General features: G+C 41.3%; 2 protein-coding genes across 3 annotated transcripts in view; both read right to left on the bottom strand.

Annotated features, from left to right (window-relative positions):
- inppl1b (inositol polyphosphate phosphatase-like 1b) overlaps positions 1-21759 on the bottom strand; it is a 60194-nt gene that overhangs the window by 18785 nt on the left and 19650 nt on the right. The window contains exon 30 of the mRNA XM_088389865.1: positions 15363-15461. The gene's annotated coding sequence lies outside the window, so the exon portion shown is untranslated. The remainder of the gene's footprint in view (positions 1-15362; positions 15462-21759) is intronic.
- On the bottom strand, positions 5574-15458 carry sox3 (SRY-box transcription factor 3). 2 transcript variants are annotated; one of them, XM_088392881.1, is made up of 3 exons: positions 15363-15458; positions 6731-7860; positions 5574-6676 (listed from the first exon to the last, which is right to left on the bottom strand). In XM_088392881.1, exons 2-3 carry the CDS (start codon positions 7558-7560, stop codon positions 6601-6603), a joined length of 906 nt encoding a protein of 301 aa, XP_088249007.1. In that variant the 5' UTR covers positions 7561-7860; positions 15363-15458; the 3' UTR covers positions 5574-6600. The 2 variants fall into 2 exon arrangements, with proteins under 2 accessions (XP_088249007.1, XP_088248322.1); XM_088392196.1 differs by having other exon boundaries at positions 5574-7860.

The following is a 21759-nucleotide window of genomic DNA, read 5'->3' as shown; positions in this document are numbered from 1 at the left end:
CACGTATGCTTTTGGCACAGAGCAAACACAGCTTGACAGGCAGACATGTTAATGGATGATCTAAACAGCAAGGTCGGGATCAGTTGACTTTGTATTGTATGCAGGCCCGGCCGCACCAAAAGCACACATGCCGATTATTAAAACCTTCATTGATTTTTAATGACACAGAAAAAGAATGCCGCTGTTTGTACATATTGCTCGAGTAGCGTGTGGTGTAAAGCCAGGTGACCAGCACAACATGCCAGCCGTAATATTAAATCTGTAGAAAGTCCAGAGTTTCCTTTCCTAAACCAAAATGCTAAGGCTGTGCCTCATCTATTATAGGATCTGTTCATATGGAACTTCACAGTGGACTTGAGGCATACCACAAAAGCAACCAAAGAGTTTCTCAAGGCAAATAAGTGCAATGTTATTCACCTGACCTAAACCCGACCAGGCATGTATTTCATGAGCGGAAGACAAAACTGCATCAAGAGCAAGCAGGTGCTGAATGAAATGGAGCCTCAGTTGTTGACACATTCCAGACTTAAGCCTGTAATTGACTACAAAAACTTGCAACCACTAAATATTCAAAATAATGAGTTTGATTCATGATTGTTAATATCTTGTTTGTTTTTATTTCAAATCCATTGTGATGCTGTTTAGAGCCCAAACGATGACGCTGGTGTCCATGTCAATATGTCATGATCGTATTTATACACCTGACCAAATGTATCCAAACCTCAATCACACCAACTTTTGAAACGATCACGACCAAGAGTCATTTGGTTTGATCTTGTTTTCTTCCCAGCGACAAACAAACAAAGAACGTCGCTGCTGGGCGGATGCGTCTTGTCATGTGGTGGCGTTCTGGTCTTTGAAGAGCTTCCCATTCGACATTCTTTGCGGTTGTGTGAGACGGGGATTCGACCGCAGCCGTCATTAATGAGAACTGGTGCGACGGGGGAAAAAAGTCCGCCAATGGGTGTTCACTGCGCCGCTCGCACTTAAGGATGAAGATCAAAAAAGTACGAGGATGGCTCCACGGGATCTGCTTCCTGGGAGTGCCCGTTTGTAGGGGAAGGCTCTCAGTGGGTCAGCCCCAAAGCGCTGACCCCAGGAGGATTTGATGCCATTTTCCCACGCAGGGAGTCGACCTGAGAGGAGCTTGTTAACAACATCTGCCCCAGTTCAGGGAGATTAACCCCCACCCCGACCCCCGCACACACACACACTGCTCACTGCTGTCAATCTCGGTAGCGCGCAAGTCCCGACTACTCAGGGCCGGGCTAGGGGCTGAGGCGGCGGACAGGCCTCTCCAGGCCCCTGCGGGCTGGGCTCCAAGGGCCCTCCTGGAGATCCCAGCCACAGCAAATCAATACGAAGGCTGTGTTCCGAATCACTCGCTCGTTCCCTAATCGCTACGCAGGGGGGGACACCATAATTCTAGAGCTAAAACTATAATTGAACAAGGATTTTCGTGGACTAAAATAAAAACAAAAAAAGGTAAAAACGAACTGAAACAGAAGGAGGAAGGTCAGAGTTGTTGAGAAATTATATTTGACTTTATTACACAATACTTGGTGACCTGTAAAAGACTGCTTCAGCCTTGCAACCCTATTGTGAGGACAGCCAGTCTGATTCCCCAAAAGGCAGTCAGCCCTTCCTTTGCTGCGGCAGGAGATCCCACGTTAGGGATTACGCAAACGAGGGTGTGCACCTCGCAAAAAGGCGCGTCCCTGCAGAAGAAAGCGGCCCGGCCGGTCGAGCAGGCGACTTCTGTGACGTCATCAGGATAAACGTCGGCTCTCCGCCGCCCGACGTCCTCTGATGACTTTTTCCACTCGTCACGCTGACGCAGAGGAAGGAGAAGAAAGTGCCAGGGCATGTCGTTGCACAAGAGCACAAAGAGGAGGTGCAGGTGCACATATGTAGGCCAGTGGTGATCAAAATGGGGTGTGGGACTCCCCAGACGGTCCCAGGAACACACCTCAGGGGTCCAGAAAATAATTCGCAAACAAATATTTTGTATCATCTTTTAATGCGCTGCCTAAAATACAACTTTGTTGTTTATTATAATATTTTTAGAGCATGGTTTTAGTTGGATTTTAGTTACACAAGAAGGCGGCTAATGCTGATATTGATCACCGTTGCAAGTATTGATACCTTGAAAAAAGGCCAGGTTTTGTTTCGGTATCAATATTTTTTATTGTATATCACCCGTCCCGAATTTTTCTTTACAAAGTCAGAAATTATTCAGTATTTTTAGATGTCTGAAATGTCTTTGCTTTTAACGGTTTAAGTGTTAGCTTTTGTGTAAAATATGCTATATAAATAAAACTACTATGCCTTGCCTTGCTTGCCTTTGCCTGAAAATAGCTGCCTTCAATTCCTACAGGGTGCACATGGTAGTTATGTTTAATAGGCTTTTTGGATTATGAGGGCATCCTTGCGTGAGTGCTGCCCGGACTCCAAAGGTTTGCCCGATGAAGTGCGGCAGGGGGAATCTGCTGAATCCATGATGTGCACGGCCTGTAATTAGGTTAGTTTTTGGAGAGAGGAGGTTAAACAAACAGGGCCTGTGAGGTCATAGGCAGATGGAAGTGGGATATGCCTGCACTTGCTGAGTGGGCACCAGAGAGCGAGAGACTGGGAAACACACAGAGGGAGAGAGCGAGAGAGAGGGAGAGAGCGCGAGAGAGAGAGGGAGAGAGAGAGAGGCCCTCTGGGTACTCAGTGGGGGGATGGCAAGGGGGGCCCCATCATGGATGGCCTCATCGCCAGAACGTTCAGTGTTGTCCCTTTCCGTCCCGTCCGACTACAATTCCACACACGCACGCCCAAACACGCACAAACACACACCTTCCTCACATATTTCTCTCCCCGAAAAAATAATTACAAATAATGATAGAAAATTAGTCATCATTACCTCCGCCAGGCTAAAAGTTCCCAGCGGTCCACCTTTTCATCAAGCGTTTTGGTTCTTGTTTGGAATTGTCATGACTCAAAAAAGTGCTTGATTTGCAGCTTTGGTGTGGTGGATAGATTTATTGGTTTTGATCGGGATCCAAATTGATTAAGATCTTTTACTTTTCAGCGAATGGGGTCATGACTTGAAAAGTTGCTATTGGGTTGGGATACCATTTATTGCATTCTGCGATTTGACTCAAATATATGAGCTACAGTACTTGACCTGAGTTCATATTTCAAATCGGCAAGGTTGAACTTGATGAGTGAGTGCTGTTGGTACAAAGATTCGATTCAGATCTGATCTTGGGAATTTTAGATTACATTCAATTTCAATTCAACTACAATCATTTCAAAACAGATTTTTTTTTTTACATCTGAACCCTAAAATGCCAAACCAGATATGATTTGGATCTGATCTTGAAATTTCAAAACAGATGGTTCTCAAATCCCTGCAATGTCAATCTTATCGATATACTGTCAAACCAGAATTAATTGGGGTCGGGTCCGTGCCATGGCAAAAAAGATTTGATTTGGATTTGATTCCTATTATACATCAAACCTTTGGCATGTCTATGTTGTGAGACCCACACACCTTATTTGATTCAATTCAATCAAACCAGATTCAATTGGAATCAGATTTTTCTAATGTCAAACCACACTTGATTCAAATCTGATCCCTGCAACATTACAACCAGATTTATTTGGAATCTGATCTCTTTAATGTCAAAACAGATTTGACAAAAAGAAGAATCCCTGCAATGTCAAACCAGATTTATTTGGAATCTGATCACTGTAATTTCAAACAAGACTTGATTAAGATCTGATCCCAGCAATATCAAATCTGATTTGATTCAAATTCAACTCCCACAAAGTCAACCCGCATTTGATTCATATATAATCCCTGCTATGTTAAATAAGATTGTATTCAAATCTGATGACTGTGAAGTTAAACAAGATTTGATTAGGATCCGATCCATTTAATATCAAACATGATCGTATTCGAACACGGACCTATAAAAATCGTCATGCAAGATTTAGACTCTCTGTTTTAAGATTCCAGCCAGGACCTCAGTGCATGTTTCTGTGCTAATGTTGTGGGAACACTGACACTTCTTTGGAGTGTTTCAACATCACTCTTGAACAATAACCAATACTTCCCAATATGGACAAAAAGTCACGGCATGTGTCGTTTCTACTTTCTAATTCAGCAAAAGTCATCTCATTTCATTGTGAAATTATTGATGTCTCATGTGAAAATGGCTCAAATTTGACCCAGAATGTCTGTAAGGCTCAACGACAAGATATGGCATTGTCAAGAAAAACGCCCATGATTGAGCTTCTTTTGCATGATTACTCAACACACCTCACACACAACTACGTTGAGGAGCAAAGAATGAGAGAAGCTGCTTAATTACTAAAAAAAAAAGTCAGAGTGTGATTAAGTGACGGGCGGCTTGCTGGCACACTGGAGTGACTTAAGAACGACTCGGGCCAGTGAATGCAGGGAGGTCCGGATAATCTTGCGCTCCACAAAGGTGCGTGGGGGCTAATCCCGGGTGCTGTGCTCAGCTTGTGGATCAAGTCGTGCCATAAAGGAGAGTGTGGGAAGGCCAGCAGGAACGCCAGCGCATGCTCCCCAGAACCTCTTTGGTGGCCGCCGCTCACTGATGCCAAAATACACCACAACAGCAGGCCGCCTCGCCGCTCTTAAAGCTACACTAAAGGCATGTTTGGGACTGGAGAGGCTGCAAATTTCAATTGAAATTCCACATTATGCAGATGAACAAGAAATTACATATTCTGTCTGGCTCAATTATCACTTTTAAAAGACAATTTGAAAGAGGTTACACAATTGGTATTTTTTTTAAATGGTAATTTAAGTTAAAACAACTTTAAAATTGACAGCAATGTTAGTTAAACCAACAACGCAAGTAAGATGAGTTGTTAACCCTTATATTTTGAAGTTTTATATTTTTATGTACGAATGTCACTCTTATTTGTTCACTGCAAATGCGCGAGAGACAATTTTCACATGAGCACAACTTGAAATATGTTATATTATTGAAGTTGCTGGCTTCAAATTTTGAATTTGGTCAACTTTTTTTGGGGGTGTTTTTAGTTAGTTAAATAATGTCAATAATTGTTATGTAATTAATATTGCTCAAGTACTAAATGAATGTTTCCAGAAAACAAGAAAAAGAACAAATTTGACAAACACAAAGAGTCCAGATGCCTTGATTCAACATTTGTGTATTAAAAACCAACAAACAATTTTTACCAAGCGTATGGCTATGTATTCATACTGATATTGTGGCATTATAAATTAAAACCAAATCGGGAAATTATTCTCTTAGGCTTTTGACTAAACAGCTTCAATAACTCTCAAGGATTGATCCACAACATTGTAAAAGTCTATTTTTGTAATTACAATACACCAATTTGAAATGTGGTAGGCTTGAAAATGTGCTAGCGTTGACCACGTCATGCATGTTCTTAACCTGTTTTAATGAGAAGCTTTTGGCTAAACGGTTAATGAATGTGTAAAGGAAAAATGTTTGACAGAAAAATAAAGTTCATCCGCACTCCACCTATCACATTCAATATAAAAACCAAAGATCTCAAAATTGTGTTTCATACAAATTTATTCGGCATTTAAGAATAAGAGGTGGTCTTAAAATAAGTAGAAACGTCAGTTTAAATAAAAGAAAACAACCTTTTTCACTCTGAAGAACGAGTGAACTTGACGCTGCCAAAAAGGAAAAAAAAACACAAAATACAAACCATCACAAAAATGTACAAAACATTGGGCTCACAAGCTAAGAAAAGAGGAAGGAGGGAACTATAAATAAAACTTGCGCTTGCGACCAGCACAGTCTTAATATTTCATTTAAAACTAAAAAAAAATAAAAATAAGCAGGGGCGAGAGGAAAGAAAAAAAGGTCTACAAGTATGGACAGATGTCATTCTACAAATGAAGTGTAAACATTTTTTTCTGAAATAAACCAGCCTCTTCACGAGGCCACTTGCCTTTTCACGCGCAGATGAAAATGTGGCATTATGTAATATATAGAAGTCCAATTCTTCTACATCACTTTGATTGCTTACCGTCGTGATCATAAAACTGCCTTTCGTCTTTTTGCAATGCAATTTACTCAAGTGGATTCAATCTCAGTCCAAAACGGAACAAGAAAGCAGATTTGTTTCCTTTTTTTTTTTTTTTTTGCAGGGGCGTCAAACTCACTTTTGCTGTTGGCCACTTATCATCACTTCATTTTAGGGATTACATACACACAATTGCCACTTTTTTGTTAAAGAAATAAGAATTGAAATGAGTTGTTTTAAAGTACATTCTTAAAACTGCTCCATTTAGTAACCCGTATTGGGTTATTTGGACACAGCAGTTTAAAGGGTGTATTGTTAGCGTCACGCTAAGAAGCGATTTGGTGGACATAAATGCTTGTAAAACCAGTTCAGTGCAGATGAAATGTACCCAAGTCAACTTTCATTTGCTTTACAGGCCAAACGTGACCCCTAGGCCTCGAGTTTGACAGCCTCGCTTTTACAGCAACCAAAGTTCAAGTATCCAAGTACTTTTTTTTTAATTTTATTATTTTGGAAAAGTCAGAATTTTCGCACGAGCACGCATCTCACTCAGATGTGCGTGAGCGGAAGGGTCCCATTGACGCCCGTCCCGGCGCTCTGGTAGTGCGGGTGCACGCTGTGTAACCTGCTGCCCTGCAGGGCCGAGTGCTCCGCGCTGTCCCCACCGGGCGGCAGGTACATGCTGATCATGTCCCTCAGGTCCCCCAAGCAGGCCCGCTGGGAGTGCGACGTGATGGCGGGTGGCGGCGAGCTGGGCTCGCTCTTGCACATGGAGCCCAGGCCCACCATGGCCGGGTTGGGGTTGCCCGCGGCACCGCCGGCGGCTGCGGCGGCAGCGGCGCTGACCACGGCGGCCTGCGGCGTGCCGTACGCCGCCGGCGACATGCTGTACGTGGAGGCCGCGCTCATGTAGCTCTGCGCCGTGCTCATCATGGGATACTGCAGCGAGGCCATTTCGTAGCGGTGCATCTGCGGGCCGCTCATGCCGTGGTGCTGCGGGTAGACGAGTTGGTCCTGCATCAGCGAGTAGGCGCCGTTGCTCCAGCCGTTCATGTGCGCGTAGCCGTCCATCCGCTGGCCCACCTGCACCGGGTTGGTCACGGCCGCGCCCCCGGGCGCCAGGAGCCCACCGGACAGCGAGTACTTGTCTTTCTTCAGCAGGGTCTTGGTCTTCCGGCGCGGACGGTACTTGTAGTCCGGGTGCTCCTTCATGTGCATGGCGCGCAGTCGCTTGGCCTCGTCGATGAACGGCCGCTTCTCGGCGTCCGTAAGCAGCTTCCAGTCGGCGCCCAGACGCTTGCTGATCTCCGAGTTGTGCATCTTGGGGTTCTCCTGGGCCATCTTGCGCCGCTGGCCCCGGGACCACACCATGAAGGCGTTCATGGGGCGCTTGACGCGCTCCTGCTCGCTCACGCCACCGCCGCCGCCACCCTTGGAGCCCGGAGCCGAGCCCGAGTTGGGCGGAGGGGGCAGCGGGGACTTGATCTCCGTCTCCATCATGTTGTACATGGCTGACCCCGGATGGCTGCGCGCTCTCGCGGCAAAGCAACAGCAACAACAACAAAAGTTGGGCAAAGAGCGCCCAAAGTCGAAGAGAAGTTTTAGTCTCCGGAAAAGAGGAGGAAAAAAGTTGGCGCGCAGGTGCTCCTCGGCTTGCTTCTCAAATCTGCAAACTTGTTGGCCAAGCCCCGCGTGTTATGAGGCCGGGGCCGGGACCGTCTGATGGAGCCAGTGGCGGCCAATCACAACGAGCCTCCCCAGCCCCCCGCCAGCCAATCAGAACGCTCGAAGGGCTGCGCCTGTTTATTGCTGAAGGTGAATGCAAAACAAGTTGACAATTTAGCGACTTTTAAACTTTTTGCAAGTACTGCTTGAGGAAAAAATACAATATTATCATTTTCTCTGTGTTTGCTATAGGTTTGTTTACAAAATGACATTTGATGGGTTTATTTTTTTCAGCGACTGAAAACAGAACTCCCAAATTCAAATACAAATATTGCCAAGTGTGCTTTTTGTCATTAGCTGTTTCTAATTGTTTAGTTTAATAGTATATTGCATACATTCAAAGGCGTTGTTTCCTCTTTCATGCAAGTGAAATGCAGAAGCCTCTGCAAATTTGGTGACATAATAAAACACGACGGTGAAGATGAGAATTGTGGACCAAACTGATTCAACATCGTAATAAATATGCCAAAAGCAAAAAAATATATATTTTAAATAAACCATAATTCCATGCTGTCAACAAATAAATCACAGATTGAGATGCCTTTATATTCAAATTTGATTAAAATAATATTAACGTGTCACGGTAGAAATGGCATTTTCTGCAGGAAAATAATCTCTACCATTTTCAAGCAGTCAGTTTAGCCTGTTGTCATATCAGATCTAACTTCGGTTCCAAACAAGCGTTTGCTGCTCGTTAAGGCGAAATTTGTAATGCATCAACGACCTCTTGTGGAGGGGAGTGGCCATCTCTCCCCCACCCCCACCCGAGAGACGCTTGCTTTGTGTGCATGCGCGCGTGTTTGTTAATGGTTATGAAAATGAAGACATTACCATTTGTTTGCTTCCCTAAATGAGTTGAAACTCCCAATACCTCACACCTGTTGATAATCGTTTGGGACACGATCATCGAGAGCAGAGGACACGGGGGATTAGGGTCAGGGGTCAAGGGTTCTGGTTCTTTTTGCCTGCTAAAATAAGTGAGCATCTCAATTCCTAACACTCATAAGCGAGTAAATAATGCAGCATAAGTGATTGAAAATGTCATTAGGTTCTACAAACAGTTGATTTTGTAACTATAAAACACTTGCCACGTATTTTTAAACACTACTCAAAAAACACTGCATGCAAACACATACTAATATCATATTTGTGGCTTTAAAACATTAGTTTGTGCTAAATAAAGGTACTTTTGACTCAAAGATTGCAATATTTTGGCCTGTAGATTGGATCGGATGATGACATAAAATGTATATTTTGTTCAACAACAAAAGAAATTGGGCAGAAAAAGTGATTGTTTCCCATGGAAGTGCACTGTTTTCTACTTAAAACACTGTTTCTATACAAAATGCCTTCATATTTTTTTTTTACACTTTCAATATGCGAGTTTGCCATTGAAAAGGTTTTTTGGTCACAAAAATGGAAATACATTTGTGGACAACTCTATGAATAGCCACAAAAACATATTTGACCATGAATAATTGAATTTAACATAAAACACTTTGTTTAAACTGTCTACTTTCAATATTTGTGGTTGGAAAGAGTACCCACTTCTTCTTTTTTCCCTGAACACATCTTAGTGCACTTTGCCACCACCAACAGGCCAATGATTGAACTGCAGGCAGCCAATGTAATGTAAGTTTGCCCTGAAGAAACAGTGGAGGGGCTGCAACTGTTTGGATGCCACAAACTGGTATTATCTTTGCATTTTTCTTACAAAACAATGTTTTTATTCTGAATCCATCATTTTCATTGTTATAGTTTGCCATGTGTTCCATTTTTATGTCTCAGCTCTTCGTTTTATAAGAGTACCCGGTTAAAAAAATGGTCCATTTGAACAAGGATGTTAACATGCACAAAAAATGACTGAAATTATCATTATTACAGATTATATTCTATCCATTTAATGTATAATCATGACACTGATGCTTTTTTTAATAGGACATTTTTAAAAGTACTCCCCCAGAAGAACAAGCAACGTGTTTGCCACCAAAAAGAACACGTTGATGTCACGTGGGCTCCGTCTAGTGGTAGGTGGGGGAAACGGTACAGTTCAGTTGTATTTAACTTTTGAGCTCAACAAATTTGGATCTAATCTCTGAAAACTGTTTGTTATAATAATGTGGGTACATTTTAATGTATGTACAGTATATTTAAATGCAATCATTAATTATTCATATTAAAAACTGGCTAGCAATAATAATTAATAAATAAATACTATTTACTGTTTTTTTTTCATTATTTCATCATAGTGCAACTTTGAGAGAATTTTTTTTTTTAATTATCATGTGCGTTTTGTATCCGGATGGCTAATTTGAGTTCTGATTAGTTAACAGCAAATCGTTTACGTTCAAAGCAAGCGTAGGTGCTTTCACCTTGCTCTTTCTACAGAGTGAAATCATGCTTATGGCTTGTAATAGAAAGAGAACGACTCCTCAATGGGGATAACTCAACAGTTTAATTTCCCCGTTCAATGGCGCCTGACAAATTGGACCAGGCCAATAAAAGTAAGCAGCAATTAGCGCCTGCACGTTTTTGTTGGTGTGCGTGTGCGCACATCTCAGCGCTGATCCGCTTGTAATCTTCTTATGGAAATGCCATCAAGACCGCAAGATAGACAGAGAAAACCAGCCAAGCCGGGACTAGTAAGGCAGCCCTTGGCTAATGAGGGGCCTCAGAGCGGCTAATTTGCTCATTAAGCGACGTGGGACCACCAGCACAGCGGGGATGACGTCACCCCAAAAGGGGAGAGGGGGGGGCGCTTGCAGTCGTCTCGAATGAAAAACGGCGGCATCACCCACTCTTATATCGTGCACATTCAAGCAATTATTCAATTGTGTTGGTAAAAAGAGAGCAGGTGAATGACGTCCAAATGAGGCGGAAATGGTGTGCGCTCGAAGCCGGTGAAGAGGGAATATAAGGGGGCAGTAAAACTACAATTGAAAATACATTCACTTTTCGGACGCCTCCAAAGAAACGTTGAATCGCATCAATGCAACGACATGAGCGCCTGCCTATGTAAGACGTGCGCATAGTGTGCGTTACGTCACGTGGATGTGATTTATTGACTCTCAAGTTCACCAGCGCCCAGAAAGGAACAATTATAATAATCACAATGATTAGGTTTATTTGTTTATTAGGTTTATTATAAATAGAACAGCCTTTTATATTTTGTTATTGTTATTTTAATATGGCAATTTTAGATTCTTAAAAACAATATATTAAATATGCGTTTATGTGTACCATGACTTCATTTTAGCGAACATTTAATTTATAATAAAAGAAAATAACAGAAAAGGATTTATTTGAAAAACACTACTGCCTTTTGTGTGTGTGGAGATTTTACGTCATTTATAGCTTGTAAAAATCTCATATTTCTTCAATTTCACCTGGTTTACATGAAGTGTATTTATATTTTAAATTAAGAGGGCGGAGCTGCTACCATCGTTAAAAACAGTATTTTTGTGTACTTTAAAATCATCCCCACTTTTCTTTTTAGATTTGTATCTGCACATTCTTAAAAAAAAACACGTCAATCTTATTCATTTAATTTTTAGCCAGTTTTAATCTCGATTACATTTTCACATTTTAATCTTCATAGTAATTGTTGAAATTATTATGTATTAACTAGGGTGGAATCGTCCCATATTGTCATTGTGTGTCTTTTTTAAAGCGCCTTCAGTTTTCTTTGGCACATTTGTTTTAATGATTTTTAGTCTCAATTTCTCCTGAAGAATTACGTTTAGCTTTTTTTTTTAAACCAGGCGCTATTTATTTTTCCAACACCTGCTGATAACATGCATATAATCCGATATAATCGTGGCCACGGCACAATAAACATCATGCATTGAACATGCCCCCATCACCAGTACCACCCTGGAAGTTTTTATTTTTTGTTTGAGGCCAGCAACTGCATGTGGACCTTTAGCAAGAAAAAGTCATTAAGCAATAATGACATTTCAGTGACAGCGGAACAGTGGGCCAACAATGGAATGTGTCTCATTAAGATTTGCCTGATTTTTTTTTCTTTGGCAGGGAAAGAGATGCCGCAAGGATGCAAATGAAGTTGCCGTTTACGCACGCTCTGCTGTTCCTTTTGTACGCACGCAGAGAGCCAGCCGCTGCAGTCGAAGGCAGCAGGTAAAAAAGAAAAAAGAAAGAAAGAAACAATAGAAAAAGAAAAGGTACATAAAATCACGGCTCATTTGGTGCAAGAAAAGCCAGCACGCCTACATCACCTTTTTAGTTCAGTAAGCGACTAAGCATGTTAATTTGATTAATTCACTTATTACAGTCACAAACGTTGCGCTACAGAGCACACAAAAACACACACATCAGAAAAATTCGTTAATAAGGTGTGTCTCTGCACCAACTACGTCATCATTGCGTGTTTTCAGTCACAGATGAATTAAATAAAGGCATATAGATAACCTGAAACACATTTGAATTGTATATACAAATAAGTTATACCATAGAAATATGCTTTGCATTTCAACACATTTCAATAGTATATACAAGTTACAAGTTATATATTACTGAAATGTGTTTCAACATAGCAATTTAATTTAAGATGATCCAAAGAGCAAAAGGGTAGGAGCAACAGCTGTACACAGTGTTTTAAGATAAGTGTGTGACAAGAACCATACAATATCTAACCTTTGAAATTTAAACTGAACCGAAACTGACACATTAATATAAAAAATATATGTATTTATTTATTTATTTATCTATCGATTTATTTATTTATTTATTTATTTATTTATACGGCAACAACCTCCCACTGGATTAATATCTTAATTTTGTTGTACAATGACAATTAAGTCATTCTATTTTTTTTCTAGTCTTGAATAGTCTTGCTAGTGGTCACTTCAGTGTATTCAGTTTACTGGTAGTATTTAATTGTGCACTAGTAGGCCAATTTTATTTATGCAGAGGGGCAAAAAACTCTATAATGAATATAAATACCTAATGTGCGTCTTAGTAAGACTTGTGCGCTAATAATGGTGCTGATTGCGTAATGAGGCTAAAAAGCAGACGAGAGCAAATCATTGCAGGCATTCCTTCATGATTATCTTTGCTCCTCGAGGTCTTTTTTGAGACAATTGGCTGTGGCCAGATTAGGAGAAATTCTCCCCATTCAAACATTTGCTAGATGGCGCGTTAAATAGAAAAATAAAACATTGAAACGACACGGCCGCAGTGGATCGGCTGGCGATGAGGCAGAAATTTAGTCGGGATGTGCTTGCGCTTCTGAGCCACTGAGTTGCACTCTTGTTTAGCACCGTTTTGTGTTTGTGCAAGTAGGTGGAATGAGTTATAATTCCAATTTACGGGACTTCCTTGGAATGTTTCACCAGACCTTGGGTCAAGGATGAATGAAGTCATATTGTGCTTTCGCTTTGGCATTTTACACAAGATGTGGCAGTAAGAGAAGAAAGTGACGTGAGAAGAATATAAACCTGTGTGCATGCACCTGTTGGTTTTTGAAGGACCATGATCGGGAACAGTCAAAGAGTCCAAGATATGTACTAAATTGTCGGTAGTATATGTAGTAAGTTGAAATTCAGCTCGTCAGTGCAGCACTAAAATAGTTGATCTTCGCAGAGGATAAATAATATAACGGTGAGTACAGTTTTATTGTCTGTTCACTCATTTACTGCACTAACATGACTTCTGAGCTTTTCATGATAACAAATTTATTGTTATAGCCGGCATTTGTTTTGCGCAATCACGACCAGCACCAGATGCAACGTGATAAAAAATAAAAAAAAAAACTGACAAGCATGCACAGGAAAAACAGTGAAACTAAGCAAGCGTCTGCCATTGAAAGACACTATCGAGCAACAATCGACAACAATCAGTTTCAAAACCATTACGGGCTAATTACGCTGCTCATTATTGCCTGTGTATCTTTTGAATCGTTGCCATGTTCACTTTCTCCCCAAAAACAAAAGGAACTTTCTGCGGGTTTTTTTTTTTTTTTGCGCTTCTTGTTTGGAAGAAAATGCCAAGTCGGCACTTTGTGCTGTGGCCTCAAGCAAAGCAGCCCTTCTTTTGTCTTAGCCCATAATTGAGATCCCACTAATCTCACGTCGTTTATAATAAAAAAAAATTAAACAGACTCTTTGTCAAATTCATTAGTTTAAGATAATATTGTCAAAATGCAGAATTAATGTGCAGTGCAACTTTAATTCATTAATTAAGCGCAGCTTTTTTTGGAAAGGGTGGCGCATGATTAATGCCACTCGGTTGTTATCTGTACTCTCCTCTAAAATGATGATGTGATGTTTTCAACTCTGATTGTGGGGCAATGTCGGCCTTTTGGGCAAACAGGTTTAGCTTGTTAATTAGAGGGGGCAATTTATTACCCCCCACCCCCTTCCTCCCATATAAAGAAACAAACAAGCATTATAAATCACAGTTTGCCGTGATGTGTAATGGAGCCGAAATGACAAACGTGTGTTGCACGCCAGCCAAGCTCTTGATAAAGCCGATAGCGCTCATCCATTTGGGCCCTAGTCAAGGTCTCGTTAAAAAGGAGGCCTAATTTAATTAAGAGTTAGCCATCGCCCTCTAAATATATTAATTACCTTGAGCGTGGTGAGATGAGCGGTCTGATTCTGGCATATTTCATTAGAGCTTAGCAGCTTGCTAAGGTGTTGACAAGATAATGGATGGCCCGGGAGGAAATTGGTCACCTTGCGTTCGCTTGGGCGGCGAGAGGTGAGCCGGAGGATGACATTGGTGCCAGATATGAAGTGAAAGTGGAAGTCAAGTGCAAAATGTTTTTTTTATGTTCTATTCGTCCGCACAAGAGAAAACAGTATATGTGGAGTAAGAATGAAGCAGAATAATTCATCCGTTTTCAGTCATCCAAAGGGGTCGACATAGGCTGACGTCAAAATGCCCATGGGCGTTGCGAGCATCATGTGACAAAAGCCAGAGAAACAGATGAGCGGTGAGATTTGCAATGCGAGCCCGAAGCAAAAGGGAACAAATGTTCCATTTAAGTAGTGATGGAATGCTTAGAAACACAGAAAGCAAACTTTGCAACATAAATGCATTGAAGCAGTTCACAAAACAAAATGCTCGAACACGTGCGTGTGCTAAAAATACAGCTAAAAGCTATTTGTTTTTATGTAAAAATCAAGACATAAAGGCACAGCAAAAAAAACCAAAGAATAACATCAATATAAATGTAAATGATTGTATCCCTAAATGTAAATGAAAACAATTTCAAAATTGTTGAAAAGACTGTTTTGTGAATTCACATGATTTTAAGAATCTAAACTCCTGTCACATTCATTGCAAGTAACATTAAATCACATTTGTGTTATTGTAAAAGCAGTTAAGATTCTCCAACCACTGTTAATAATTGACTTTTTTTCTACATCTGACTTTCATATCAATGCCATATCTTGTGCTGCACTATACAATCTGATCTTTTTTTTTTTTTTTCACAAACTAACAGGCGTCATCATGGTGTTTCCTGTCAGCAAAGCAAAAGAAGCCCAAGCTCCCCCAGTCTGAAATACTCCCTCCCTCTTTTCTTCTCCTCCCCCTCCGACTCGAAAATAAAAAGCACTCACCGAGCAGTGACCGGGTTGTCCGATGGCTGCCTTTCCCCACCGTTGGAACACACCTTCCAGGAGTGCGAGAATAAGCGGCGACATCCACAGCCTCCGGGTCTGCAGGGAGAGGAAGAGAAGAGGCGTCAGGTCCCACACTGGTGTGCAGCTGAGCCCTCGCAGCCGCTCTGGGAGCCATCTCATTCAGTCGAGATTGCTTCATACAAAAGTTGACAATGCACCAGTCAAGGCCATTGTTGATATTCAACATTTCCTAAATAGCTGAGCAGAATAGACAACATGGCAGCTTGCAAAACTTGGCCGGGGATAGTGACCTGGAGCTTTCCGAGGCTCGGCCGGGCCGGGTGCGAAAAGAGCGCTATTGTGTAAATGGCTGTGAAAGGGCTCCAAAAACAAAGCAATCTGCATGTGCATATGGGAAGCATTTATTTCATAGGCTTGATATCTAGCTGAATGCACCACACTCTTTTCGACCGCTGACAAAGGCAAAAGTGAGCTTAACTTTGGCCGCAAGGTTAATTTATACCATTGCAAGGTATACATAATGTTATTTTGGGATCCTGAGTGGGAAAAGATTCATTTTGGCAGCACTTGCTCGAAAATAATTCCAAAGTTACGCTCGTTTGCTCGTGTTGCACATGAAGATGATCCAGCTAATGGTCTTGTCTGTCAATCTGGAGCTGACTGGTGCAGATTGATATGGATACTTAGAGACCGTGAGATGCAGATTTAAGACGATTCAGATGGAGTTTGAACATCACATGGCTTGTATCCGTAAACCTATTAAAGTTGTGAGACCGAGTGAGTGAATGTTTTGTGATATTGATTGTCTATCTGTGCTGCTGCACTGTTTATTTTGCTGCTGCTCTAGTGACACTAAGATTTATTAGCCTGTGTATGTTTGTTTTAAATTCTGCCTATGCCTTTAGCTAGCAAATTTTAGCAAGACAAAGCTATGTGGTTTGGGTATATACAAATGTGAGCCTTGGAGTGTAGGGATGGACCAATTATATTACTATCGCCATCATTTTGACACATATGAACATAGACTTTTTTTAAGAAAATCCGTGAAAGTGAAGATCTCTATTTTCAAATTTATTGTTCAAAACTTTAAAGAATTTTTTTAATTCACTTTACACCACATAATGCTGAGCCTTTTCAGACAAAGCTGTCAAAGTGTCTAAAAAAAAAAACAAAAAAAAAAAACAATGTTTTGAATTTGATTTTTTTTAATAAACGGTCTTAAAGGCATTGCAACAACATTTAACCCAGCTGGACAGTTCGCGGAAACAGGAGACACAGGTAGGCTTGAAGTTGGAGAGGTGTAATTATGCCGATCGGGCAGAAATTACAGCTGCGGGAAGGAAGGCTGGCCTGGCATAATCTCCAAGGTGTGTCAGCACTTGGCTGAGGGACAGGACAGGGGACGTAAATATACCTGAGGCGTTCTTCCTGGAAACCCAACATGGGTACCACCCATCACATGCTATTAGCTGCCATCAAAGCTCTAATTTTACTCTAGCATTACACACCACTGCTTGCTTCCCCCTCCCTCACCCCTCCAACATACTTCCATCCCTCCTTCCTGGTGGGAAAACGACATTCAATCCTATTCAGACCCAATTGGCAAATGACGGCTCTCTGCCGCTCAGATTACCCAAAGAAAAAAAAAAAAAAAAGCTTTGGTTCTTCTTGACCCTGACCCACTCGCCATTTACATTAGCAAAAATCATCCAATATTTGTCATACACATTTAGAGTGACCAATTTTTTGAAAGGTAGTCCTGATTGGTATTTTTGAAATAAGATTAAATGACATGTTATTAATATTTTGTGATGTTCTTTTGTAAATACAAGTATTTTTTATGGATTTGTTTCAAAATCTGTTCTTTTTTTATTTGCACATTTCATAATACTAAAACTAACAAATAGAAGAGTGATTTGGATTTTTTTTTCTAGAACGACACAACTATAAATGTATGGCAAAATTTGCATGCTTTTATAGGTCAAACGCATAACAAAAACTGAAAGTAGCTAAAACAAAAAATTCTTAAAATGTGATCTAACCAGTATTATCAGCATTGAAAGTTAGAACAGAAAGAAAACAGTATGTGACAATATTTATGCATTTCCAATGAGAACCTTAACTCCTAGGTAATCACAATGTCCCATCATAGTGAGCTATTGTTTAATTTCTTTGGGAGCTGTAGGTGATTACTGATTCCGATATTTATTTCCCCGAAAATGTAGCTGCAGGTGATTACTGATTCAGATATTTCCCCTAAAATTGCCAAATTAAAAATCAGCTTTTTTTTGTTGTGATAGGTACAAAAAATACAGTACTCAAAATTCCCAAACAAGTGTTAGCTTGATCCACAACCATTTCCATGGATCACCACTTTCCATGACTTGTGTCATCTCTCTTGCAACCAAAAGGTAGCAGTGCAATTTATGTTCATGGCACAATTTTGCTCAAGTATCCGTCATTTCTGGGTGAGAACACTTTTTCCAACAGTGTGCAAAATGCCAATTGGTAGTCAAAGCATATTGCGTTCACCAGCCGCCCGATTCGAATACTACTCTTAGTGCTGATTAAGTGCTAATGGCCTTCCTCCCTGCAGAGAATGCTAATTAATGCTCCATTCTTCGGTGGGAGCAGAGCACCCACTACACGCTGGCCTAATGAGGGGGAGTCAGGTACGTCTTCTCCCAGGGTGGGTTTATAAGCGATGCACAGTGGGCCACACATCTTAAAAAACAGGGGGGGGGGGGGGGGGGGGGGGGTAAGAGTTGGAGAAGGGAGGGGGGGTAAGAGTTGGAGAAGGGAGGGAGGTCTTGCTTCCTGTTCCCTAATCTGAAGAGACCCCCCTCAGAACACTCACAATGGGCCGAGGAACTAATGAAAAGGTTTGTGCCAGAAACTTGGTAATAAAAAAAAAAAAAAAGCTGAATGCCTGTTTGGACGCTACCAAGGAGGCAGTTCAGGTGTTCATTAACAAGCTTGAGATGTAAGTTTTGGGGCACAGACAAGAATATAGCTCACCCACATGGGTGGGTTTGAGTAAAAAGGTAGAGAGTGCAATTTATCTGGAAACTGATGCTGAAGAGCTGAGGATAGAAAGAAACAGACAAAAACACAAAACTGTGGTTACGTAATCTTTACAAACTCTAGTTCAAAGGTCACGGAGCCATGAGTGATCTTAGAAATAAAACGAAAATAAATCTGGACACAATTTACCTTTGTCAGGAATGATTTGAGCCAGGGCGACCAAATGCAGCTTGAACCAGGATTTACTGAAGTGAAAGGAGGTAGGTGGGGAACCCAAGACACAGATGGAAACTCACGGACAGCAAACAGACCGAACGACCGGCCGGCCGGCCGGCAAAAGTCCGCTTGGACAAGGATAAAATTCTGACCATGAGCCTCCAGACAAGACCGGTTGGGAAACCAGACAACAGGACTATCGACAGGACTTAAATAGATAAGGTAACAAGAGGAAGCAGGTGACAGACATTACGGTGATGTAGGGGTGTGGCTGAGAGTAGTTTCCGGCCGAGCGTGCTCTGTCACGGGCGTGACAACCTTCATGAGTGACAGGTTTGTTTCACATTGGAGCAATTTAAAATAAAACAGGCCAATGTGGATGTATAACGAACCGAACAACTTTTTATCATGATTGTCTGAAACTATCCTAACGACTTTGATCATTATTGTCGAAAATTGAAAAAAAAAAGCATCCAGCTTTCAATCTTGAGACGAAAACTAACCTAATGACTTTTAATCATAATTGTCAAAAATTAAAATATCCAGCCAGTTTTCAATCTTGAGGTGACGTAAGTAAAGCATATGGAATTTTTAGCATCATGGCAATTAGGACTACTTTTACATGAGGTGATTTCTTAGTTTTTATTCTTAACACATTTAGAAACATTTGCAAAAAGCTTTTTATCTTCTTATTGCCTCAATTTGTTATTACATTGTTTTACTGTTGTTTTTTGTTTCCATTGTTTCCTTTGGTTTCTGTAAAGATAAAGGTATCGTCAATAAAATGAATTTAATGTCAATTTTTTTTAATTGTCAGATCAATTATATTAATTAATTTTGAGCTACACAGAGTTAGACTTGGTTGGTCATTTTGCAGGCCGGCTGATCTACAAGGAGGGGGGGGGGGGGGGGGCTGCGTCACTGTGGGAGTGTCCACAGCCGACTTGAGTCTTTTCATTCACTTTAAATGTGGAGTGTCAGTCATGGACTCAAGTCTCGACATGGTGTAAACTCATCTGGAGAGCCCAAAATGTGGAAAAAGTCCTGATACACTGTCTGACTAGATAAAGGCTTAATAATACCTCTTGACAGAACTCCAATTCCACATTGAGTTTGTCCTCCACCTGGAAAAATGCTGACATCCCTCATTGCCAAACTTTTTTCCGATATAGTTGCTGAAAAGTAAATAAATAAATTAGCCGTTTGAATGCAAAGCGATTCAAAGATGTTGAAGAATGAGGATGCTGCAGCGGCGGCGTAAACACAGATTGAGGCGCCTATTGGAATTACCGAGGTGAGATAATGGCCGCTGCATTAGATTAACTTTCAGTCCTTAAATGCAACACATTTAGGCAATCTTGTCCCCCCCCCCCTTTCTAAAAACACGTCGCTGTGTGAAAAGGCCTCCCTCTCGCTATCAGGAGGCGGCGGCCCCCCGCGCGCGGATGCAGCTGGCGAGGCGCGAGCGTGGACTGTCAAGATCTAGTTATAAAATAATTGAATTTTCATATCAGAGGGGAGCAGAGTCCCGGCAGACAAAAGGAGTGCTGAGTCCTCTGTGATATTGGCTCAGGCCCTTTGCCACACGCATCAAATCACTATGTTAATGTTCCCGCCTATTTTTTTTTTTTTTTTTGAAGGCCACTTGTGTCCCGCCAATGTACAAGCGATGCCGTTTCAAAAAAAAAAATGCAACTATTGATAAGTAGGAAGAAGCCCCCCCACACTCTTCTTCCCACCACGCCGTTCTCTCTCCTCCCCCACCCTCTCTCCCATTATTAAAATAGTAATTTTTTTTCAAAATCAGAATGGCAGCATGCTTTCTTTTCTCTGCAGCTTTAATTACTTTCCTAACTTGGCTGACCCTGTGAGCGTTCTGCAAAAAAAAAAAAAAAAAAAAAGGACTTCCAACAAAGGCTCTTCCCCGTGCTGCATTCAGGGTGTGAAAATGTATCAAACTGTGGATTTTGGTTAACATTTCACCTCCACTCCTCTCCTCTCTCATTCACATTTGTGCCAGACAGCTCCACAGATATGCCACTAAAAAGACTTCGTGGAAAACAGACTGATCCTTGCGTCTGCGCCTGTTGGCTCATCAAGGTCGGCGAGATCTGACTATCATCAATAGCAGCGCTATCACCTACAGTACACCCCCCCCCCCCCGCCCTCAGGTTTATCAAGTGAACACATTTCAGACCTACAGGTGATAGTTTTACCCATCCCACACTCTTTAAACATTTCAACACAATTTTAATTGTATTTCTCAAAAACAATTTCCTTTGTATTGTTCAGCCCATTCTCATGCCTGTCAATAAAAAAAACAAAAACAATAAAAGAATTGAAAAAATAAAGTCGCTTTAAGAAAAGCAAAAGAAGACTAACTTTGACTAACTGCATAATTCTCCAAACAAAAGGCATTGATGAACTTTTTTAAACTAAGCTTAATGTGTAAAAATTCACAGAGAGGCTCATTGAAATTAGCATATACGCTACAGTAATTCTTAAACCATCAAACAACTTTTACCATGAGACAAAGGTAGTGCTTTGCGGTCATCCTCTGGCATCCTGATACCAAGGCGCTAAAATAAAGTGAACTGAGGAGCTTTGTTTAAACAAAGGTAGTGCTTGGGCGCATCACGTGGGATTTTGTTGCCAATGAGCTACGTGAGAGAATTGAGGTGCCTTTATTTTTAAACAAAAGTAGTGCTTTGTTAACGGTTACCACTACCAAGGAACCATGAGGAAGTGAAGTAACGAGCTTCATTGATGCAAAAGTAGTATTTTCCACTTTCTTGTGAAATCCTGATTCCATGGAACTGTATTAAAGTGAATTGAAGCGCTTAACTGTGATAGGCAAACTTAAATCTTCCATTGGGCCAAATAGTATCACTTGTGCAGGACAGTAGTTTGTTTGAACTGCATACGATGAAACCAATAGTGGCTCTAAATTGTCGGCATGGATATGAAATAAATGCTCAAGCGGCTGTCCGTGCACATGCGTGCCGACGGTTACTCGTGTTTCTTGTCCAATGCCTGACTGACTCTTGGCCTCACTCGCAGGCTGCTAATATGTTGTAATCCGCCTCTATCGTGCTCACCTCCTCGCCGGCTGCACTTTCAGGGGGGGCTCGCT

This window comes from Syngnathus floridae, chromosome 1 (genome assembly GCF_059516105.1).
Source record: "Syngnathus floridae isolate MCC-2025c chromosome 1, RoL_Sflo_1.0, whole genome shotgun sequence".
Taxonomy (NCBI): domain Eukaryota; kingdom Metazoa; phylum Chordata; class Actinopteri; order Syngnathiformes; family Syngnathidae; genus Syngnathus; species Syngnathus floridae.
This window is presented reverse-complemented; position numbering and strand designations above follow the sequence as displayed.

What these genes read in the sequence shown, in the direction of transcription:
- sox3 (XM_088392196.1), bottom strand. Translation starts at nt 7,560, where the DNA reads ATGTACAACATGATGGAGACGGAGATCAAGTCCCCGCTGCCCCCTCCG.